The 25,498-nt window shown below is 37.6% G+C and overlaps 1 protein-coding gene across 7 annotated transcripts in view; it reads right to left on the bottom strand.

Moving 5' to 3' along the window:
* ppip5k1b (diphosphoinositol pentakisphosphate kinase 1b) overlaps nucleotides 1-25,498 on the bottom strand; it is a 51,973-nt gene that overhangs the window by 12,076 nt on the left and 14,399 nt on the right. The window contains exons 13-28 of one of the 7 annotated variants that reach the window (XM_079809450.1): nucleotides 25,044-25,153; nucleotides 23,822-23,845; nucleotides 21,489-21,574; nucleotides 21,285-21,410; nucleotides 17,600-17,641; nucleotides 14,624-14,745; nucleotides 13,584-13,766; nucleotides 13,358-13,499; nucleotides 12,529-12,752; nucleotides 12,314-12,441; nucleotides 11,153-11,276; nucleotides 10,955-11,062; nucleotides 10,765-10,881; nucleotides 10,494-10,631; nucleotides 9,456-9,552; nucleotides 5,608-5,670 (exon numbers count right to left, since the gene is read on the bottom strand). In XM_079809450.1, the coding sequence (XP_079665576.1) occupies nucleotides 5,608-5,670; nucleotides 9,456-9,552; nucleotides 10,494-10,631; nucleotides 10,765-10,881; nucleotides 10,955-11,062; nucleotides 11,153-11,276; nucleotides 12,314-12,441; nucleotides 12,529-12,752; nucleotides 13,358-13,499; nucleotides 13,584-13,766; nucleotides 14,624-14,745; nucleotides 17,600-17,641; nucleotides 21,285-21,410; nucleotides 21,489-21,574; nucleotides 23,822-23,845; nucleotides 25,044-25,153 (1,834 nt within the window). The remainder of the gene's footprint in view (nucleotides 1-5,607; nucleotides 5,671-9,455; nucleotides 9,553-10,493; nucleotides 10,632-10,764; nucleotides 10,882-10,954; nucleotides 11,063-11,152; nucleotides 11,277-12,313; nucleotides 12,442-12,528; nucleotides 12,753-13,357; nucleotides 13,500-13,583; nucleotides 13,767-14,623; nucleotides 14,746-17,599; nucleotides 17,642-21,284; nucleotides 21,411-21,488; nucleotides 21,575-23,821; nucleotides 23,846-25,043; nucleotides 25,154-25,498) is intronic. The other 6 variants (XM_079809451.1, XM_079809454.1, XM_079809455.1 and 3 more) reach the window with 6 other exon arrangements.

Below are 25,498 nucleotides of genomic sequence, written 5' to 3'. Positions count from 1 at the left end.
GGGGAACGCAAATATTTTGAGAGCGAACGCAAAGTTTCTCAGAGAGAACAAAAATATTTTGAGAGCGAACGCAAAGTTGCTCAGAGGGAATGAAAATATTTTGAGAGCGAACGCAAAGTTTCTCGGGCAACGCAAGTATTTTGAGAGCGAACGCAGTTTTTCTGGGGAAACGCAAATAATTTGCGAGCGTACACAAAGTTTTTCAGGGGAACACAAAACAAGAATGCAAATTTACATAATTTTTCACAAAAACATGACATGAACCAAACTTGACATGACTTTAGGGGCTGCATAGGTAGGTAAAGAGTTTTTTTTTTATCTCATTTGTAATGTTTCAAATAAATAAAGTGATACTAGAATTTAAAAAAAAAGTCATAACACAGGAATTCTGACAAGGTAGAGGAGAAGAGAGAAGCTACCGAATAATGTTGGTATTATTAATTTTTAATACTTAATGAATGAATAAAGAAAAAATAAATAAATACTTTAAAAACAGGAATTCTGGGAAGATGGAGAATTGAATTAAATTCGCCTTCCTTAAGTACAATTAATTGGATGGATGGATGGATGGATGGATGGATGGATGGATGGATGGATGGATGGATGGATGGATGGATGGATGGATGGATGGATGGATGGACAGACGGGTTGAGTCAGATTCATAAGCAGAATTTACATCCGTTGAGTAACAGGAGGAAAATTCTGAGTAACAGGAGGAAGAGGAGGGAGAGGAAGAGGAGGGAGAGTAGGAGGAAAGGAGGGAGAGGGATGAGGTAAGCAAAGATGTGGCAGAGATGGAGGAGGGATGGTGTGGGCCATAGGGAAGCGAAGGCTTCAGGGATTCAGGAGGAAACTAAACAGCAGGTTGAGGGGGAACAAAAGGATGACAGAGATGGAGGAGGAGAAGGAGGAAGAGAGAGGAAGCAGCACACAGCAATGAGGATCCACTGCCTCAACCCCTGCTGAGATGTTTTTACAGGAGTGACTCAGCAACATATAATTGATGACCTGAAATTAATGTTTGTTTTGTCAGGACCTACAACTATTTTCAGAGGCAATCAGAGAGCAATTAAAGTCCATGTAAGAAGCAAAGCCTCTGAATACAGCCTAAAGATTGAGCAAAGCTCTTCGCATTATCAACAAATGTTCAACCTATGCTATTTGTATTTGAATGAAACATTTGAATAGATTAGGTTTCATAGAGCATGCAAACACTCCTGAAGTTTCATAACATTGTGAGTTGTACTAACAAAGTCAGCTGTAACAAGCAGCCATAATCTTGAGCTGAAGCAATTTTCCATGCATTTCTGTTCTATACAAGTTAATTTAACAGAACATGCATATAACACAAACTATTGCCTATGTATCATCTAACTGGTATACTTATGTGTGTTTTTAGACTGACAAAACAGCCCAAATAAATGAATATTACCAATAAATCAATATTACTATTAATTACATAAATAATAATGAAATAAAATGACAATAATTTGTAAGAAAAACTGGCATTAACAGTGCAAAATACTAATGATAGCAAATTACAATTATTATATAAATAATAATAATAATAATATATAAAATAAATGACATCAAATGCTAATGATGTCAAATTACAATAATTGCTAATTATTATAAGAACAAAATTAATAAGGAGTTAAATTAACTGACATCAACAGTGCAAAATGGTACTTATATCAAATTACAATTTATTACATAGGTTACACTTTATTTTAAAGGTGTCTTTGTTACACTGTAATTATACATTTAAGTATTGAGTACCATTAAAGGGATAGTTCACCCAAAAATGAAAATTAGCCCATATTTTACTCACCCTCAAGTCATCCTAGGTGTATATGACATTCTTCTTTCAGACGAATACAATTGTAGTAATATTAAAAAATGTCCTGGCTCTTCCAAGCTTTATAATGGCAGTGAATGGTAGTTTCTGTCTGTGTCTGTTATTGAAGCCCACAAAAGTGCATCTGTCCATCATAAAAGAAATCCACACGGCTCCGGGGGGTTAATAAAGGCCTTCTGAAGCGAATCGATGCGTTTGTGTGAGAAAAATATCCATATTTAAAATGGTATTAAGTAAAATAACTAGCTTCTGGCAGACAGCGAAAGAATAACAACTGAACTGACGCATGCGCCGAGGACAGAGCAAAACCACTGGGTATGCGTCAGTTCAGTTGTTATTCTTTCGCTGTCTGCCAGAAGCTAGTTATTTTACTTAATACCATTTTAAATATGGATATTTTTTTCCATATGGATTTTGTTCGTCTAAAAGAAGATGTGTCATATACACCTAGGATGACTTGAGGGTGAGTAAAACATGGAGTAATTTTAATTTTTGGGTGAACCAACCCTTTAATTAACTATATATACACTGACTATAGGGTTAGAATTAAGCCGGGCATACACAGTGCAATTTTTTTTTTTCATTTGGGAGAAATTGCGTGGAAATCATTGATGCTCGTATGGTCGCGGCTTGCAGCATGTGAGACCAAATACAAGACGGGTCAAGCACATTACGAGCACCTCCCGATATGTTTTAAACGTCTAAAAAAAATCTGGGGAGCCGGCCCGATTTGCTACAGTGTATAGGTTGTCCCCTATTGCCAAAGCATACACAACCACATCACATATGCTAAATCGAGAATTATTAGGCTATAGTGGCTGCAACCATACAACGTGCGCAGACACACACACACACACACACTCTCTCATACACTCACACACACGCGCACACACGCACACACTCTCTCTCTCTCTAGTTGTTTCTGTAGAAAGGAATGGCTGCAGTTCTCTGCTTTTCAACAAATCATTTACAACAAATCATATCTTTCTTTTTCCAATCCGAAGCTATAGCCACCGGCTCGCCCTGCAATATAGTCGTGTCGTGTACCAGCTGCTTTGACGCGACTTTCAGGTTAACTGACTCGTAGCTTGTGCAATATCTCACGACCTCCCGAGTGTCCGAACTCGCCTTTAGGGTTTGGTTTATGGTCAGTTGCATGTAATTTTTCTTAATTTATAGTTATTACTGTAGTAACTACATGTAACATATGTAACCTTGACACCGCAAAATAAAGTGTTACCTTATTATATAAATACTTATTCAACAAAATTACAAAATTTATAATAAATAAAATTACTGACATCAAAAATGCAACACGTTTAGGTAGTCGAAAGGTCCAAACCTCGCATTGAAGTCACAGAAATTCAAGTCCTGGATTATTGTGCTTTATGCCGCGTTCCAGGCAACCCGTAACTCGTATTTTTCCTACCTTCTACCCGTGAAAGTGCACTGGAACGACAGTCAAACCCGTGACATCCCACCCCTGAACTCGTACTAGATCGATGTACTCCCAGTTACGAGCTCTGACGTCACATAGCCCGCGAAACAACAATGGCAGCCCCTACGGATATACAAATAACGTAAAATAAAAGGTATAACAGCTCCGCTTGCCTTATGTGCCGTTTTTCTCCTCCGTTTCCCTCAAATAAGCAAGCAGTAAGCACCTTTGGCGATAGAAATTATTGTAAATGAGCAAAAGCTCCGTACGGTCCGCCATGCTGTGTTCACATCTAGCTACCACAATTCCTTGTACTCAGGAAGTTTGGTGTGACTTTGTCTAGAACGCTATAAAGTCGTGAGTCGTGGTTTGAAGTTGTAACTTATAGGCTCAAAAACCTGCCTGGAACGCAGCATTATTCCTCAGTAGCTTAGCATGCTGCAGCTGATTGTATTTATTTAATAATTTTACTGACTTCAGCAAGTTGGTCTGTACTGTAATTTTTTTTCTTGGGCCGGCCCAACATTTTTCTCACTTTAAATCGGATCAAATTTTTTTTTCCAACAGTAGGTCAACAAGTTCAACTGCATCGTCCATTACAGCAAGCAATTCTACTATAAATCACAATGCAAAACCTAGTCCTGATGCACTGCTAACACTATATCAGAGGAAAAACAGGGTTTTTCATTTGTGCTGACAGCATGTCAATAGGCAATCTTCCTCAGTCTTGTCAAATATGCTAAAAGACTGGAAAAATGACTGACACATGTTGATAGGGAAGGGAACACATGGATGGCCTGTCTGGGTTTTAAGATTTGTGAGGAAAAATGATTTTCCCTCAAGCTGTGTTAAACTGTCACATAAAATAAGCAGTGTTTGATCATTGATTTAACTCTTCTCTGGGATGTACTGTGTTGAGAAAAACACTTCAAATTCAACCTCACCAAAACCCAGCTAAACTAGATTCTCTAGAGAGACACATCAACATTCAAAAACGACTAGGCTTCGGGGGGGAAAAGCCTAGTGCTAAACAGTTGCTTCATTTTATAAGGGTTCTGTCCATCAGCAACAGGCTTTTTGATGAGCAAACATGGAATGAGTATAATGATCCTCCCGAAAGGCAAAACTAAGCAAAAGCCAAATGCTTGGTAAACACTAACTGAAGCTTTGACACATAAATGCCAGCTTCTTCTTGAAGATGTACAGGATAAGAAACAATCAATATGAAAGAGCATGCAAATATAAAATTCCCCACATACAACATTCAGGTTTGTTAAATAAATAAACATTTTCATCAATTTAATTGCAATAAAGTAAAAAAAAAATGATGTTAACCCTCACCCCATTAGCAACTATGATTATAATGAGCACTGTATCCAAATTACAGTAAATATATTTTAACACCACAAAATCATACTATTTCTCAAATTAATTATTGGGTTTTTCCTTTTTAAGAATTATTTGATATTTTAAAGAGGCCATATTATGCCCTTTTTCAAAGTCTTGATTTTTTTGGTTTTTTGGGGTCTACTAGAATGGGTTTCATACCTGAATGTTCAAAAAAACAGCACTTCAGCACCTCTCTTCACAGTCTGTCAGTAACACTGTTTGGTTCTCATCTCTATGAAGCCCCTCTTTCCGAAAAGTGCAATATGCTCTGATTGGTCAACCGCTTCAAGCTTGTTTTGGGACCTCACGCCTCTTACCATAACTGTGAGTTTCAACACACTACTAACACAGCGGAAATTATTTAAATGAGGAACATTGACATGTTCGTTCCGGGAAGAAACTTCAGGGAGTTCAGAAACAGTGCCAAGTGATTAAGAGAATAACATCCTTTAGAGTAGATTTGTAGACCTTTTTCATACTTTTATTTTCATACAAAGTTGAAAATGTAAAAAAAGCATAATAGGTCCTCCATTCAATAATATTTTCGCAATCAAATTGCACATTTTTGCATTTAAAGTAATGCATAAGTTGTGTGATCATTAAAGCAGTAATGGTGGTGGAAGGGTTAACCATTTCTAAAATCAAGTGGATCGACATGAAAGGTGGTCACACGAACAACAATATATCGAGAGATATATTCTGCACACAACCCATGCATCTAGCCAATCAGAAGGTGGAATGAATTAAGCTGGGTGTGTCTTGTGAATTTAAAGGAAAAAGGTGAAGAAAAGCCTCCTTAAATTGTGAAAAGCATTAAACAAAAATCACAAACGGTGCTACATTACGAACGCTATGTTGAAGCAACGACAGAGGACATGCAGGAGAGTGTCAAAAAAAACCAAAACATGGACTCCAAACATACCATTAGTCGGATGCCTGGCATACGACACAGAAAATCTCTTTACTGGTGGCATAGAGAGCAGCTCTGAGGAGATAAAAGAGGCATTCGGCATTACTCGTGTCACTGTACTCCTCATGAGCTTTTGCTCCAAATCAAAACTACCAGATTTTTTTAATCCTCCCACCATCAAGCTTTTCTGTCCCTCATAAAATCTTCTATAACAAGCAGGTAAAAGTATCAGTGGGGCCAGATGTTGCCCTTGAATGTGGGGATTGAGAAATAACAGATGGTCACAACAAACTATCCAGCATTCTCTGTGCTACAACATCCTTATGGATGCAGCATGACATGGCAGTATTTTGAGTGGGATTTCAAATGTCTTAGATGAGGTAAATCTCAGAGACACAGCAACACCCTGTGGACAAAACTGTTAATGCTGCTACCAAGGAGTGAGGGGAGAAAATTCATTTCAAATAATAATTAATTTCAATGAATAACTAAGTAGTACAATAATATTTAATAATTCATTTCAAATAATATATTTGATAGTGAAATAGTTCAAATGCATTCCTTTCCGATGTATGCAGGACATTAGAGCGCAATTTCCAATAAATGTTTACAAAATAATCATAATATATCCAGAATTTATCAATTAATCTTTGATGATTGTGGTAAAAGCATTTGGGATTTGTTTAATCATGGATATTATCCATCGTAATCCATAAAAACACATTTCCAGAAGTGTCAGAGGATACTAAAATGTTTCTCTTTTGCATAAAATAGATGGCAATTTGTGCAATTTAGCAAATTACTGATAAAAATGTTTGTTTACGTGCACATGCATCATGCAGATAATCAGTTTGGAGTTAGCAAAGGGTGACATACGATTAGAAACTAAATTATTCAGTTACTGTGGAAACCGGATTTCTCAAAGCGAGACCTTGATAAACAGAAAATGGTTTAGGAACAGCTCCTGCTGTGTAATGACTTGATTTGGGATGTTTTTAAAGACTAGAATAAAATCTTTTGAATGAAGTATGCTGAAAAACAGTCACTTGGAAAGACACTGTGTACAAGAAATGGTCTTAAAGGAATGCTGAAAGCTAGTCAACAGGGTTTTTTGCATTAAGTGAGAGTCTATTAAGTAAATGGGAATTATCTGAAAGATATTCAGAAGAATTTTTAGCTGGGACGCTTATGATCAGAATCTTCAGGTATTCTGGTCACGGGTGGGTGAGGTAAATCATAACCCTGTATGTGTGTGTGTTTGGGACATACCGGCTTGAGAAGACTGATTCCTGAGCGAGGAGGGCTTTTTGCGGGGAGCTCGTGTTAGGTCTCTCAGGTTGGGGAAGGAGGCACTGAAGAGCCCCGCACACTGGGCGCCTGCGAGTGGGAGGGAGGCCGTGTGGTGGTGCGGGTGGAAAGGGGGTAGGAAGGTGGTTAGTAGTGGTTAGTTTTCACAAGTGAACATGCAGCTTCTCATTTAAAGAAGTTAAAGGGATAGTTCACCCAAAATGAAATAATCTGGGGCCGCATTCACAAAACATCTTAAGGCTAAAAGTAGCTCCTAACTTGCCAATTTAGGAGAAAAATAACGGTGCGTCAGTCCTAATTTTTGCTCAGAGTATTTCACAAAGCATTTTGACGCTAAAACGAGCTCCTAAATCTGTGAAAATTTAGGAGTGGTCAAGAGGACTCCGAAGTCACTAAGACCAAATCACAAACAAACCTAAAATGGCTGCTGCTGGCAATCCGCCTCAGCAATCCGCCTAAAGACACTGTACACAATTGAAAGCAATAAAGCCTTGGAAGCCTTTTCTTCATAAATGCAATAAATATTTTGATTTATAGATTTTAATCTGCGGTGACATAACATAAAGGTTATGTACAGGCAATATGCATTGAATGATGGAGAATAAAACATTGTTGTCAAGTTGAAAATATGTCCTATCGTCAGGCTGATAGCCTCGTGGGCAGCTCGGGTGACCCTAGTTTGAGTTCCGGCTCATGGAGCTAATTATATATAGACCATTTGAAAGTGCTCCTCCCGAACTTTGTTTATAAAACATTATTTGTCGCTTAAATTCTGCAATCTCTCAAGATGCAGACATGTAAGAGGCTGACAATTAGCTGAACATGTACTTTTTTATTTTAAAACCATTATTTGAATATGGCAACATTTCTATTTCAAAACCTTTATTTGAATATGGCAACATTTCTATTTTAAAACCTTTATTTGAATATGGCAACATTTCTATTTTAAAATCTTTATTTGAATATGGCAACATGATACCTTGTTCTACAACATTTCTATGATTAAATCACTGACTGAGACCCCTCCCCATCAGACAATCACTTTGGAAATAGTTAGTAAGCGTGTTGACATCATCCATAGCAACAGGGTCAACCCCGCCTTACTCTTAGCTTAAAACTTCTCTCTATTCCTTTGTAAAAAATTGGTCTCAGCAGCTTTGAGAATAGGTTTTCAAGAAAAAAAACTCTTAACTAAGAACTTTTAGTATTATTTTTTTGCTATTTAGGAGAACTCTTAGTAAGATAAAATGTTTTGTGAATATGGCCCCTTTTCTATAGTTACAGCATTTCTGCATTAAAATTCAATGTAACATTTTTAGGGCATAAAAATCTGATGATACAGCTTTCTAAACAAAAACTCATTAAAAGGATGAAATTATTGTCAAGAAAAAGTAGTTTAGCAAAACAAATTGAGAATTAAAATATAAATATTACTTTAAATCACTTTTAAATTATTTTATTTCATGAATCATTTTATATTTAAATAATTATTTATTAATATATTTTTTGATAAAATCTTTAATATTATTATAAATGTTAAAATATTATAAATATTTGAAAAACTTTTCCTGCAAAATTTAAATCAATATGCAGAAACATGTACAGGGGAAAAAATCCCAGGCACAATCCCCCATTAAAATATTAAATATTGATGAATTAATCATTCATAATCGATATGAAATATTTACTCAAAATATTTATTTTTAAATGAAAATTTTTTTTAATAACTTTTTACTTGATGGTTAAACCTCAACATTTATGTCTTTTTTCCCCCGCAATAAATTATTAAGTACTTCAATTTTACCTCTTCTTGAAAATCGCATAGATAAGTTTCAAAATAAGCATTTTAAATCAAAATAAATACAAATAACTTTGCACAAGCATTTTAAACTAGATTATTTTCTTCTTGGACACTTTTTTGTTATTGACCCATTTTGACATTTCAATTTTGGTTGAACCATCCTTTATGCATATTTCCAGGTGTACAGACGACCTTTGCAAACAAAACCCAGAAAAAGTGCCAGTCTTCTGCTGATATCATAAATATATTGCCAGTGCAGGATTCTTGTAGGTTTGTGGCTCTAAAAGATCAAAAGGACATCTCTACCTACGGCCACTAGAGGGCAGTACTGATAAAACAGCATTTGTTTAAAAGCTTACAAGAAAGACATGCCAGATGCAACATGCACTTAGTTATAAAATAGTGACCTGCAAATCATGCTATAAGTCCTTAGTAAGGTGCAACCAAACCTGGGAAACAGTGCATTGTTGCCTCGTAAAAGTTCTTTGGAGATAGAAATAGTTCAGACAAGAATAGCAGAGAGTCCTGCCAGCAGCCATATTTAAACCATTACTGGCAGCATGGTCACATTTCAGACGCAGTGGGCATGGCAGGGTCCTTGAACGGTGTCATTGGTGATAAACAGAAACAAGCGTGTTTAACGGTCACCCACACCATGTCACTTATGAGAAGTTGAAAGGTTTCTCCAATTAAACTGATGACAGGAGAGATCTGCTACATGAAAACAACACAAATGAAATGTAATTCCCACCTAGCCCGCTGGGTTTGATCTCAGGTGACTGACGAGAAGACGACGGGAAGATACGATACGCCAGTCCACGAGAAGAAGTGTTGCTCTCGGAAAGAGCCTGCAAAGAGAGGAAAACAAAGGCATATGGACAAACATAAAAATAAAAAAAGCACAAACATATCTCCTTCCTATGTAAAATCAGATGTTATACATTACAGTAAATAAATTATTCATAGCTCATTGATTCTCCCCACTACTTTTTAATCTTTAAAATTTTCCATTCTATAAAAGCCTACTGCTTTTATACTTTCAGAAGGTCATCCAGGTTTATGGAATTGCACTCACAGACCAGCCATTAGTATAACTGTATACGTAACTATATAAAACACTGAGATATAGATGCATTTATTTGATCAAAAATACAGTAAAATCAGTTGCATTTTGAAGTAGAAAACATATATTTGAAATTGTAATAATGCTTTAATATATTTTAAAATAGTATTTATTCCTGTGATGCCAAACTGAATTTTCAGCATCATTACGCCAGTCTCAGTCACATGAGCCTTCAGAAATAATTTGAATATGCTGATTTACTGCTCTCTTATTACTGTCATTATCAATGTTGTAAACAATTGTGCTGCTTAATATTTTTGTGTAAGCAGTCATACATTTTTCAGGATTCTTGAGTAGAAAGTAAAAAATAAAATAAAATAAAATAATATATTTCAAGAAAACTCTTACTGACCTCAAACTTCTGAACAATGGTGTAAAAAATAATTTTTTTATAATTAAAAATAATTAATTCATTGTTTCCAAAATTTATTTATTGCATTTTATACTGTCATTGTACTAAGGGAAATAATTAAAATAATACATTTAATCAATATCTTAAGTTCTCATGTTAACTTTTAAAGCCCTAAATAATTTCACAGACCCCATAAAATGCCGGATGTCCCTGGACCCATATTTTATTAAAAGTATTTTTTATCATGTCATCAGTTATTCATCCAATTAAGAAAAGTAAAGCTTAGTAGCAGAGCTCATAATGCAGTACCATACCTCCATAGATCCAGCCTTACGATTGCGTATAAGTGGCGACTTTCTCTGAATATTGATTGGCTCAGTCAGAACGGCTCTGTCTGGCTCGTCTTGGGAAAGGTCTTCAAGACTGCCAGGGTTTGTCTGCTTCTCATGGTTCTATTACATATGAAATAGGAGTATTGGAAGCAGTCCAGCATGCAATATTTCTTAGATAAAATCCAAGGATTGGCAGTGTAATGTGGTCCGAAATAAATATATATATTCCTTAAGCCAAACGAAACAGACAGACCTCTGAGGAGGCGGGACGAAAGCCAAAACCCATTGGTGCATTATCCTCATCCTTGCACCCCTTCACCCCTGGGCTAAAGTGCAACTCCACATGAAAACGTTCCTCTGAGGAAGGGTCCTACAGATACAAATGTCAGCAAAGGCAAGAATAGAAACTGGGCAAAAAGGGAAGAAGTGGGCACATCTCATACCTTGTTATTGTCCTCATACAGCATAATAACAATCTGTGTCATATAGTTGAGTTCAGTCACGGCGCTGAGGTAGTCCATAGCCTGCTTCCACTGTTCATCTTTTTGTTCCTAAACAGACAAAGATGAGATAAAACAGTAGTGACGGGCATTAAACATTACGCTTGGCGTAATGTGAATGTCTGATGGTTGCTCACTCACGTCTAACAGGCCTCCGTAGCGGAAGATGCTAAGCAGGGAGTGTACGTGGCTCTCGCTGGTGAAATAGAGCCGGGTTCGAACGTGCCGACCCGGAGACATCACTCCCCGCGAGTACCTGAACCACCAGGAGGGATGAAATACACAATCTGATCACTCACAGGTTCTATAGGTCACAGCTGAGTCTTCAGAGCTCCTACAACAATGTGAGGTCATACAATATAGCATGGATGCTTACTTTCAAAATCCATGATACACCAAAGTGAAATGTACTAATAGCAATTTGGCGCACTAAACAGGATGCATAGCGCGCAAAATGTGATTTAAGGCCAATTTATACGCCGTAGGCTGTGTGATGCGCGCGTACCCTACACCGTACCCTGACGCGCACCTCTCCAAAAATGTAACAACGCGTCAATTCTACGCGGACCGCAAGCGCTGTGATTGGTCTGCCAGAACCCCTCCCTCAGATCAATAAATAAATAAAAAATGTGTGTGTGTCCAGAAATGGGATGATAGTTCCTTACTGCTATAACACAATATTTTGTGGTCCAGCGATTCTTTATGCTGGAAAATAAATACATAGATCCACTGAGTATAGTTTATTTATTTTCTCATTAAAACCAAAGATGTTAATCAGTGATTGCATATCAAGAACAGCGACACATTAGGGTGCATTTCGTGAATGAAGTCTCCGCAACAGCAATCGATTGCTCGAGCCACCGCTACTGAAAACAGCGGCCACGAGCTCTGCATGATTTCACAAACGCATTCCAGCGCCAGATCGCCTTATTTAACTCTACAAATCAACTAGAGATGCTTAATTTGTATTAGATACAACAACTCAAGCTGCAAGAAAAGCCGCTCTCTCACTGCTGCTGATACTCCGACAATGAATGTACACATTCTACACAACAGGCTGCTTCTTCTTCGGCTGTTGTCTTGATTACACCAACATGCCCGAGGACACTGCCAACTAGCGTCTGCATGTGTAATTGCACATTGACGCGGACAACAGCGCAGAAGTATAAATCAAAACCAACACGTAACTAACGGTGTACGGGCGTAGAGGATACGGCGTAGGTCCGACGCAGAAGTATAAATTGGCCTTTAGCCTTCACACTGTCAAAAAGTTTGGCGTTGTGCCCCAGTACAGAGACTCACAGTGGATGCAGCTTGTTGACGGCCTCGTCCTCATGAGTCCTCTGAAGATCCAGCTGAATCTTCTTGACCAGAGGCAGACAGTAGGCACTAGCAATGTCTAGCTTCTCAGCTTTAGTGATTCCATACTCCTGAAAGACAGTGTGTCAGTGTGCAGGTAACAACAAGATGAAAGACAATAAACCAACACTGTTAGCCAAGTTTATCGACGACTCTACCTGTGGGATGATGATGTCCGCAAGTGCTCTGGACAGACGGAAAAGCTCCAACGTGTCCTCCAGACTCAGAGAACTGTTGTGCTGGGTGTCATATTTCACACAGTCATAAATGTCCGGGATCTTACTGATGTCATAGCGGCCATTTTTCATGCGGAAATCACGCTCCAGTTTGGACCAGCGCTGCAGCATGAGCTCCAGAGTCTCGCTGTGGTATAGCTGCAGGTCTGTGAATATCACATATTAAAGATGTTTATGTTAAAAGGAAAATTAAAATTCTGTCATCATTTACTCACCCTCAAGTTGTTCCAAACCTGTATGAATGTCTATCTTTACTGAACACAAAATAATTGATATTTTGAAGAATGTCTGTAACCAAACAGTTGATGGGCCCCATTGACTTCCATAGTATTTTTTTTCCAAACTATGGATGTCAATGGGGTCCATCAACTGTTTGGTCACCCGCATTCTTCAAAATATCTTCTTTTGTGTTCAGCAGAAGAAAGAAACTCATCCAGGTTTGGAACAACTTGAGGGTAAGTAAATGATGACAGAATTTTCATTTTTAGATGAACTATAAAAATATATATGTTTACATAATTATAAACATGTAAACCATTGTTAAACATTACATTTACATAAAAATGTATTATTAAACCTACATGCATGTGTGTGTAGCATTATTATTTACATGAATATTTTATTTAATTGTTTAACATTTGATTATTTAATATTTTGAATATTTACAGTTGAGCAAAAACAATACTGCAACACTTAGTATGCCCTTTTAACATTCAAGACTTTTACATATAAGAAGACAAAGAGCTCCAACCTGCAGATTTGGGGTCTTCCAGCCTTCTACAAATCTGGCAAGTAAGGCTTTTAATGAGGGTGTGAACTTGGTCACAAGTCCTGACTGGATTGACAATTACCCTCATGGAGTTTACCAAAGATGGGCTGCCTGTTGGAGCCAACTTAAAGAGACAGGACACATTTAAGGCTAGTTTAGTTATACTGAGATGAGCCATTTTTAAACAAGAAGTTGCAACTTTCTTCACCTTGTTGTAGTCCTCCTCACTGAAGTCTTTGTTCTTCTGCATGATCTCATGTAATCGAGCTTTGACTCTCTGCTGACAGTCAATGAGAGAGTCGCTATCACTGTCCAGCAGTCCGTTCATGTTGGCACTCTTCACCATCTGAACGAGGATTGGAGTCAACTCTCCTTCCAGTGCTAACAGACCCTAAACACAGCCATACATACAATTGTATGTGAAATAACCAGTAGGGACCAGAAAGTCTGAGATGACATAAAAGCTGCAGCCCGTAAGTTTTACCTCTTTGTAGCAATCTCTGTTTGAACCCTGAAATTGCAGTTATTTGAGGACTTCTTTACATTGGTTGTGCATCGACATGGCTCCTCAGTGCAGAAGAATTGAATGTTTTGAAGTGTATGTGTGGGTTGTCTATCAACGGACCAGTTGTCAACCATAATTGTCGTTTTGAACTTTCTGGATTACAAGTGGCCATCAAAATGACAAGTTGGAATTACATTCCAGCTGCTGTAAGAAGAGGCCACAAACGTTCTGCCACATGCAGCATCCCCACACACGATATAGCCTACTAGACAGACTCCTTCTTTATGTATACAGATGTGATGTAATGACGCAAAGACGAACGACGGAAGCTCGTCGTATTCCCCACGGAAAGCTACCAGTACCACTCAAAATATAACACATAATTACAAGCTTACTGTTGTGAATCGGGGCTAAGGTAACAAGATTGTTTTGAACACTGGCTGGTTATGTGCTTGCTCAGAAATTTATTTTGGATCATTTTTAACCAAAGCTTTACGGACTGCAGCTTTAAACCTGGTAATTAGATTATACTATAAAACATTTTTTTTTTTTAAAGTAAGATGCACCTAATAATAGATCATTTTAAACAATATAAAAGTATAATACAGTAAAAAACTCTTAATTAAAAAAAAATTATAATAAAAAAAATTAAAAAAAATAAAACAAATACAAATAAACACAAACACATACATAAAAAGCAGTTTACATCAATCCCTATCCCTGCAGACAAAACCCAAACAAACCTTTGCGAATGCCGCTGCAGTCATCTGCACACGACCTTCATCGGAGGCGTAAATTTTGAGGTCATGGCGGTAAGTACTGTGCAAACGGAGAAGGCCACAACCAGGGAAGCCAGCATAGTCACCTGCAAAAGCACAGAGGAGCAATCCTTGAAATAACATTGATCACAAGAACAAAACCCCAGACGTATGCTCATATCCTGGAAAAGAAAAGGGTCTGAAGAGACACACACTCAAATTCATAATACAGAACCACTGTATAAATATCTACAGTATTTCTAAAGCACTGTATAATCCACTGGCTGAAGAATTTCTCCACAAAACTCAATCTCATTTCATGCATCCACACGATTGAAAGCATCTGGCAATATGAGTTTAGATACTTCCCACTCTAGTAGCAAACAGAACTCTGATTTAAGATTCCAGAATGTCCATTTGCGAGAACAGAAGAGCCCCCTAAAACAAACTACCTGACAGTTCATTTCACACATGCAATCTTACCATCCGTCCATGATATATACTGTGTGTGTATGTGTATGTGTAATATATATATATATTAGATATTTAGTCATTACGCTAAGAGCATTTTTAAAGACACCATTTAAGACACCATGCACATGTGCTGTCAATGCGCTCTGTTTTTGAATGCAAGAACATGACCTGTGTGTATGCAGCCTTAAATAGAAGCCCATTTCCGCCACATAGGATTAAAAAAAAAAAAATCATGCTTTGATAAATCATAATTAGATACTAAAGCATAATGAGATAAAGTTGAAATTGTGGGAAAACAATTTCATAATTATGACTCTCAATTTCAACTTTTTGACATAATTATGACTTAAACTCTCAATTTTGACTGTCAATTTCAACTTCCAATTTCGTTGTGATTTTGCATTCCCTCATCATTTTGACCGTCACAATTATGGGCCCTATTTTAACGATCTGAGGGCATGGTCTGAAGCGCATGGCGCAGGTGCACTTAAGGCATGTCCGAATCCATTTTTGCTAGTTTAACGACGCAAAAAACAGTTGGTTTCGCCAGGCGCATGGTCTAAAAATGTTACCTAGTCTCTTAATGAGTCATTGGTATGTTTTGGGTGTAACGTGCAATCAACCAATCAGAGTCTCATCTCCAGTTACCTTTAAAAGCCAGTAAAGCTTGCACCATGGTGGATTCGCTATTTACATGGCGGAATATAGAAACCCTTAACCTGACGAGTCAGTTTAAATACATGTGTGTATTGCCACGATTGGTTAAATAAGTAGCCAATTTTATTTTTCAGTTGCCTCAAAATAGAGCCGGATGTATGATAGGGCCCTGTGACATATCAATTTCAACTTTTTGTCAATTTCAAAGTTGTCATAATGTGGCCTTATCATCTCATAATTTTTACTTTTATCTCATAAGCACACACACAAAACATATTTTTTCTTAAGTAGCAGAAACAGGCTTACATAGAAATGAGAGAATTTAAACTACCTGAAAAAACGTATTCTACCCATGTGCTGACACAAAGCAACCAACTGATTTTTGCATGACATTTAGCAGATAAATCTGAAATTGATGCTACCACAATACTAGACTTGAGTCATACACTCACCTAAAGGATTATTAGGAACACCATACTAATACTGTGTTTGACCCCATTTCGCCTTCAGAACTGCCTTAATTCTATGTGGCATTGATTCAACAAGGTGCTGAAAGCATTCTTTAGAAATGTTGGCTCATATTGATTGGATAGCATCTTGCAGTTGATGGAGATTTGTGGGATGCACATCCAGGGCACGAAGCTCCCGTTCCACCACATCCCAAAGATGCTCTATTTGGTTGAGATCTGGTGACTGTGGGGACCATTTTAGTACAGTGAACTCATTGTCATGTTCAAGAAACCAATTTGAAATGATTCGAGCTTTGTGACATGGTGCATTATCCTGCTGGAAGTAGCCATCAGAGGATGGTCAGAAGCAATGCTCAGGTAGGCCGTGGCATTTAAACCAGGGCTTAAAAACGGAAAAAAAAATATCAATCGGTAATTTTGGTGAGCTTGTGCAAATTGTAGCCTCTTTTTCCTATTTGTAGTGGAGATGAGTGGTACCCGGTGGGGTCTTCTGCTGTTGTAGCCCATCCGCCTCAAGGTTGTGCGTGTTGTGGCTTTACAAATGCTTTGCTGCATACCTCGGTTGTAATGAGTGGTTATTTCAGTCAAAGTTGCTCTTCTATCAACTTGAATCAGTCGGCCCATTCTCCTCTGACCTCTAGCATCAACAAGGCATTTTCGCCCACAGGACTGCCGCATACTGGATGTTTTTCCCTTTTCACACCATTCTTTGTAAACCCTAGAAATGGTTGTGCGTGAAAATCCCAGTAACTGAGCAGATAGTGAAATACTCAGACCGGCCCGTCTGGCACCAACAACCATGCCACGCTCAATTTCTTAAATCACCTTTCTTTCCCATTCGGACATTCAGTTTGGAGTTCAGGAGATTGTCTTGACCAGGACCACACCCCTAAATGCATTGAAGCAACTGCCATGTGATTGGTTGATTAGATAATTGCATTAATGAGAAATTGAACAGGTGTTCCTAATAATCCTTTAGGTGAGTGTAGATAGAAAAGTTTGTATGGATATCACCAAAGAAACTATGGGGGAAAAGTTATGTGTAGACTTTGAAATCTTTTCAGATAAAAAGTTTCTGACAAAACTAATTCTGAAAACAAACTGGCTAAACTTACTTGTTTCTAAGAAAAAAAGCTCAAGAATTTTTTTTTATACGAGTATGTCCGAGTACAACCAATGTCCATATCATGGATTCTTCCACTCAATCAGTGGCAAAAGCAAAGCATGGAACGTTCCTGTGCTGTCCCTCTGATTGGATTAGTTTAATGAGATGGATGTCAATTAATTAAAATGATGAATGGGGCAAACAATGCATTAACTCAATATCAAAACCACACACAAATCCAAAAGCTCTTCTTACCACAGTCAATAGGGGACTCACAGCCAAGGGACCTGCAGCTGTCTAGTTATCAATTGAAGGTAAAGAACAGCACATTAACCAGTAGTGCAAGAAACAGCTCAGGCTACGTTCACACTGCGAGTCTAATGCTCAATTCCAATTTATTGGTCAGATCTGATTTTTGGTATAGCTGTTCACATCAGAATCGGAATTGAAAAGATCAGATTCCATGTGGTTTGTGCTGTTCACACTGTCATGACAAAAATAGATCCGAGTCACACATGAGCACATTTACCTGCAGTCTGAAAGTAGCCTCAGTGAAATTAGAAAAAATGGTTTGACTTTGCAAGTCTGTGAATTCTCACATTTAATGAGTTGCATCCAATTAGGTGCAGTGTGAAAATATGGACTCGAATTTGAGGTCCAAGGGAAGTAACTGAACTTCACAGGAAAGAATCCTCAGCATGACTAAGAGGAATTTTGTGTTGGTGCACTAAAAGTTAAAGGTATTACTTGAGGGAAAGAAAGTATTCATTCCTCCTCAAGTCCTGCCCGTACATGCTTTTGTACGCCAAGCCCATTGAACAAACAGGTGAAACAGGTTTCCTGCCCAAAGCAACAATCTTTGCAAAACTGCATCATTGCCCCACTACCTAAAAACAGGCACAAAGTCTGACACAATACCTTGTCACGTTATCCAATTTATCATGATATCATGCAAAAGGAGCACAGAGCTTCCAAAACAACTGCTCCAGCAAACAAATTGGGCTGGATTAAGGCTGAAAATCTTAACAAAAATACAACACCTATCACAGCATCCAAATATTAGGCTTCATTCAGTATTGTCAGCAGCTTTATTATGTTGCTCAGGAGCTAATTGGTCTTCTGATATTTCTCTTCGAATCAGACTGTCATTTATCTTGATGTATGTTGCTACATTCATTTATTGTCATTAAGAATGTTAACGATATCTGTAATATATTTATGTTGGTTCTGTTCTCTTTACCCTAAGGGGGGTTATTGCTCCGCTCCCTGCTCTTATCCATGCTAGGCTGCATTGATGGGTGGAGAGTTCTTGCCCAGAACAGAACCATACGCTAGAGGTCGACCGATTCATCGGTTTTGCCGATTAATCGGCACCGATAGTTGATTGGTGGAGCAATCGGTTATCGGCAAAAATCCACACCAATAGTTTTTCCGGTTGCGTCCGTTGCTGGAGCGGCTGAGACGGGTGCGCTGTCATTACACAGTACGAGAGCTCTGAGAAGGGTCTGTTAGGCATTTATATAGCACGAGAGTAGGGATGGGCATTTCAAGCAAAAATTATATTCGACGATCGCTGGGAATTATTCGATTTTTATTCGAAAATCGCAACTCCTCCCCCTCATGCACGCATGTAAAGGCTACACGTGTATAAACAGAGAGGGGGAGAGAGACCATTCACGCTCTCAATCTGTAGGATAACAAACTGTTTAATTCATTAGGGAATAGGCTATATCAACTCAAGCCATATATTTATTGTAACATGCTGAAACATATGACTGTAATGTGACATCGCCCCAAGTTACCGCAACCGATATATGCCACAAGTCTACAGCGTGCGCGTGAGACGATGTGTTATTCTTCTGTTGTCTCAGGGCGTTTTAACTCTGGCATTTTAGTTCGGAATGGGGCACGGTTAGCATGAAAAATTGCTAATGTGAAAGCTTACCTACAGAGCTTGGTGTGCACTGAGGTACCGAACCCGAGAACACACAACCGGAGTTCGGTTGCTCTCGGAGCTGTGCCACGATCCACGATTCACGATTCACATTCAACCAGCACATGCGTTTTAGCCGATTACAATATCATTAGTTCAATAACATACACGTAAGAGATGATAGTGTTGATGATTTAGCTGAGATATACGATCGCGAGAGCGAGCCTGCAGTGTATTCGCGCATAGAGTGCAATCAGGGCAGCAAATGAATGGCAATTCACCGTCTCCTCAAAAGAGTCTGTTTGCAAGCAGCAAAGCCGCCTTCAAGCGACACACATACGGTTAACCCAAGTGTCGTTTACTCAGCTGCACATAATAGCACCAAATTAATTTTAAAAAGCCCATATTGACCCGCGTTCTGTTTTCTATCACGCCCGTGCACGTTTGTGATGACGTAAGATGAACGCAAACGCACCAGGGTTCAAGTTGAGTGTGAAACCAGACCAACACTGCGGAGGCAGAGGGAACAATCAGACTCGGACCGCAGCAAACGTGTCCAGTATAACACACCCTGAGAGCTGACTGGCAGCTTTTAGGAGCGTTATTGGCAGCGCCTCTGGTTACATGAACGCGTCAGCACCACATCAGCACCGACAACATGGGGATTTTTTTTGGACGATAATCGCACATACTATTCGATATTCTATAATTAAATAACTAATCGAATATTCGAAAATCGCGACCCATCCCTACACGAGAGCGGCCTCTAGAGGCCAAATAAAAACTATCACTGAAGCCTTGTGTTTACATTCACACATGAGACTTCATGCTCGCTGCACGGAGAGCGCTGGCACATCATATGCGTGTTTAAAACATGACAGCGAAACGGTATGAATACAGAACACAACAGTACTTGTTGCCAAATCGTTATAAAGTAATGAATTTCTTGAGTAGATGCTGAATTAACAGGTAAAGAACAGCAGTGTGTGTGTTTGAGAGACTGAGAGGACGCTAACATTATCAGTACATCAAGCAGCTAAAACAATGTGATAAAAACACACGCAAGTCCGACCCAAATGTTGCATATATAAAATTAGTGATGTGAGAAAGCAAACTGTATCACCATGCTGCCGACAGAAACATAAACAAAGCAGAAGTGCAGTCGTTTTTTTATTATTAGATAATCTCTTTCTAAAAAAGCAGACTGTTTGGATATGAAATGGTAACATTTGTAACATTAACTAAATGCTGTGGAAGTATTGTTCATCATTAGTATGTTAATTTCAAAATAAATTGAGTTTGATTTTTTATTTTTATCTGTTAACCTTGCTTAATGCACTATGAACTAACATGAATGATCAAGGTACAATTGTATTGCTCATATTAATACATACAATATTCAATGTATATTACATATTGCATATAGTTCATGTAAGCTAACAAATCCTTGTTGCATAGGGACTTGCTTAGTGTTACCAAAGAAATGTGCGCATGTTTCTAGGTTAAAGGTACAGAAACAAATTTGACCTATAATATTTTAATGTTTAAATTATTTTCTGAAGAATTTGTTCTGTTAGAACTTATTATTTTAATATTCATATTTATGTTTTTAATTTAGCACATTTTCATGGATCAGTACTGTTTTTTTTTCATGTATTGTTATAAAGTTCAGCACTGCGTCCAGTATCCATTTAAAAAACTATCGGTCGATTTATCGGTAAGTGCGGTCCAACCTAGTTATCGGTATCAGTAAAATCTACAATCGGTCGACCTCTATCATACGCCAATCCAAACTGTATGCTAATTGTTAATCATATTTAACGGCAGTGGTTCTGACAGAATAGTATACAGACACTTAAGTCAACCTAAAATATGTCTGGATGTCATTGTATTAGATATACTGATGACTAGATGATGACTTCATTTTCAAAATAGTATTTGGGTCTATTGTATGTGTGTCCTGTTTATTAGTAAAGCTTTCTGGCTGATGCAGACATAGCGTTATACCTTGTCCTCCAGGGTACATGCAGCGGAAGGCTCGTCCCAGCTCCTCAGCCTGAACTCTACCTGCTGGGGTCAGCTCTCCACCCCACTTCAGCACCAGCAGTAGGGATGGCCCCTCCTTCTGATAGTCTGCCATAGGTACATAGAGGTCAAAAGTTATACAACAGCAATGTAACATATTTAAATGCATGTTTTAAACACACACACCTTCCTCCTCACTGGATGCTTTGGGCTGTCCATTTGGCAGGTAAGTCAGCTGCACCTTCCTGTTGATCCCAGAGAAATGGCCATACCTGAAAGACAATACATGGGGCGGGGGACATAAACATACCAGCCCCTCTTGATAAGCATTCTCTCACTGAGCAACACAGACAGCACACATCAGACATAGCACTGGGCTCAAACCGCTAGCAGGTGCTTCTGTGGCCTCCATGTTTCTGGAAACATGTATCTGAGTGACCTTCCCAAGCTGGCAGGGGTTAATCTGTGCCATACCAGGGCTGTCGCTACAGGAATGACAGGCTTTGGGAGGAATAAAATGTGACTTCTGCAACAGTGCCACGTTTTTAAAGTTACACGATACAGCAGAGTGGAAAATTCTGTATGGTTGGTCTCTACAATTTAATGACTTTTTTAAAATAAAATTGCTTTTATATAAAGCATTAATATGCATCAAGATAAATATGCACTACTGTTCAAAGTTTGGGGTCTATAAGAAAGAAATACTTTTATATTAGTTTATATAGTGTACTTTTAAGAATACATTAAAATGATCAAAGGTTACTGTACAGATAATAATAATGTTGCAAAATATTTCTATTTCACATAAATGCTGTTTATTAAATATATATCACGGTTTCCACTAAAATAATAAATAATAATAATAAACAGCAGAACTGTTTTCAACATTGACAATAAGAAATGTAATAAGAAAATTTTAAGCAGCAAATCAGCATATTAGATGATTTCTGAAGGATCATGTGACTAAAGACTGGAGTAATGATGCTGAAAATTCAGCTTTGCATCACAGGAATAAATTACATTTTCAAATATATTCAAACTGTTAAATGATACAAATATTTCACAATATTACTGTTTTTATTGTAATAAATGCAGCCTTGGTGAGCATAAGGGTTATTCCGTGTCAAATCAACAAAATTTCAGAAACTATACGGCATTATATGGCAACGATGACCGTTCAAAAACGGGAAAAAGCACCTCAATTTTTAATGCCTGTAACTCATGTAGTATTAATGATATCTTAATATCCTTTTAGATTCTGGTTCTTAACAAACATTCTTTTTGGCATTTTCATAAAGGCCCTCGATGGTTCAATACCAGAGATATGGAGATCTTAATTTGGCTCCATGAGTAAATTGTACACATTTTCAGTGGCCAAAAACCAAATGTGGGTCACCTTGCATACAGCTGATACTTTTTTCTTTTAAAGATGAACATCTGAAGAACAAATAATGTTGAAACTAGAAATGTATCTTGTGTTTTTTAATCAACACTTGAGGCAAAAGAATACAAGCTTTTTCCATTTTTGAATGGTCATAGTTGCCATATAATGCAACAACGATTGCTAAAGTAAATAGATTTTACTAATAGACCTACCAATCTCTGTAAAAATAAAATAATTATGCGGCCATCTTTTAAAGTCATTTTTACACCCCTGTAAATTGGCTACAAATCTCAGGTGAAAATTGTCTACCCCTACAAAATAGTGGATTACTCAGTAAATATACATCTGTGTCGCTTAACATTTTGGCTTTTATCACTATTTATGTTTGTCTTTCTACAGAAAAAAATATTACGAAAATCTAAAACTAAGACCCTAAACTTTTAAACAGTAGTGATAAATATTTAGGCAACAACAAATATTCAGAAAAGGAGGCAAAAGAACAACTTCTTTTCAGTCACACCTTGAAGTTTACAGGTTCAGACAAGGGATGCACAATAAATCAGTACCATACCAGTTGTCAGACAATATTTTTAATTTATTGGTATCTAGTAAGTGAATTGCCATTATTGCATATTTTATTTTATATTGTTTAAAACCACTGTAAATAATAGGCAAAAATTCTGACATTTAACAGTTAAAACATCAAAAAGAATTATTGAATATGAAACAACTTGGTCTAAACCTGTTTTTTTTTTTTTTTTAATCTCAATGCCCAGAAACCAACTCTGGAGTGAATTTGCCAACTCTGGAGTGAACATTTCATCATCCCAAAGCAAAGCACCTGTTTTCTAGTTAATCTATGACCCTGAACAACCGATAATGTGTTGATTAGGTGCCTCATTTGAGTTCAGTGAGAGGAGTAAGGAGGAAGTGATGGATCATGAGGGATTAGAAACACTTTCAAAATGACATGCAGATGCCACACAGAATTGCAAAAGAGATTCATCTCCAGGGTACGGTCAATTTTTGGAGCCCTCATTAAAGTGTCAGTAATTTGGACAAGATCTCAGGTTAATTAGGGTTAGGATCCACTTTGCCTGCTTTCTAAAGAGACAGGGGATATGAGGGTGCGCACTGATTATCATTCAGACTGGATTCCCTTTGGAGAGACCGGCCAGGACACAAAGAGGGACACAGAGAGGAGAAGAGAGAAAAGGAATGAGGTTAAGAAACTCATCCATATGAGGACAACTAAGGAAGCACATAAGTCAAGGTCACACTACAGTCAGCTGTTCATGAAATATCAAATGTTTTTCCCTGACATAGGCACCCATGACGCTCAAGACTAGAAGACAGATTAGCAATGTACGTTTAACAGTGAAAACAAGTCTGGCTAGGTTTGCATGTAATCATATTCTATTCAAAGAATCTCTGCAAAGCAAATCTTTCATCTAAATCTCAAGGCTACAACTAGGGATTGCACAACATATACGTACTATATCGTTTACCAGCGAAAATGTGAGATTTTTTTATTTATCATTAGTGGTTGATATTGGATTTTAGACCTTTAGATGAACGATTATAGACACAAATAATTTAATAACAACCCTCAAACCAAATATCCATTCACATTGTACATTTTAATGTGGTGATAAACTTTTATTTTTAACATATTTAGGCAAAACAGTACAGAATTTTAATATTTGCCATTTATCGGTTATTGGCCATAGCATGCAAATATGTAATTATCTGCTTCTCTGTATCAAGCAAAATTGAAATATCAGTGCATCCCTAGTTACAATTGAATGCATTGAGGTTAGCAACCATTAATATAAAAATGTATGTCTTAATGACTTAATGTATGTCACACTCATTACCAGGCCCTACTATCTATCTGTAAAAAAATTAAGAAAAGTGTTAATATATATATATATATATATATATATATAAATAAAACACTTTTCTTAATTTTTTTACATTTTAAATTCAAAAGTAATCTTTTCTTCCTTTCATTCTTTTCTATTTTAGCTAAACTGATAAAGCCATGTGTATAAAATATGAAAACATTTGTGCAGATTCTGTGTGTGCCTATTTATGACTAATTTCTATAATGAAGCTAATCAAGCATTCAATATACCTGTATGTTTGGAAATGATTACATTTTTGCCCAGACCTTGTGCAAGAAAAGTGGGAATCTTCAGAGAAGTAAACGGAAGACAAAAGGAATCCAACATGTTTTAGAAATGGATTGAGATGAGATGATGGTGTGTGTGTGTACAGTAGCTTTCTATAAACTCGCAAAGTTGGAAACGGAGGGTTGTGTATAACGGTATCATACTTTTGAACAGTTTACTCACATCTCCAAAACCGTCTTCAGCTGTTCTAGTTTGGATTTCTTCTCCTCAATTTCACAATCATTATGTAGGACCAGTTCTGCCAACAGCTGACGAGCAATATCCAGCACTTCCTGTAAAACATCAAATAAAGTGTTCAAGTTTTAATAATGATGTACAATCACAGCTGAAAATTGTCATAGATAATAATAACAACAACAACATGGTCTATCGGCCCAACCCTACCCCCTGTATGGGAAGCCAGCGTAATTGACTAAGTACAGGGGAAATATTTTGGCAAACAGTTGTACAAGTGTTATGATAAAATCATATAGGCCTAGACCTAAATCAACTGACCGCATGGTAAATGTTCACACAAAACCTAACAGCAGATGCACATGTGCATGACACACGATGAGTCTCATGGCTGCAGCATTCCAGACATAACACTACATCTCTTAAAAAAAGACAGCTCAATC

This window comes from Gobio gobio (assembly GCF_949357685.1).
Source record: "Gobio gobio genome assembly, chromosome: 25".
NCBI lineage: Eukaryota > Metazoa > Chordata > Actinopteri > Cypriniformes > Gobionidae > Gobio > Gobio gobio.
Note: the sequence above shows the minus strand (reverse complement) of the source record. Positions and strands in the feature narration are given on the sequence as shown.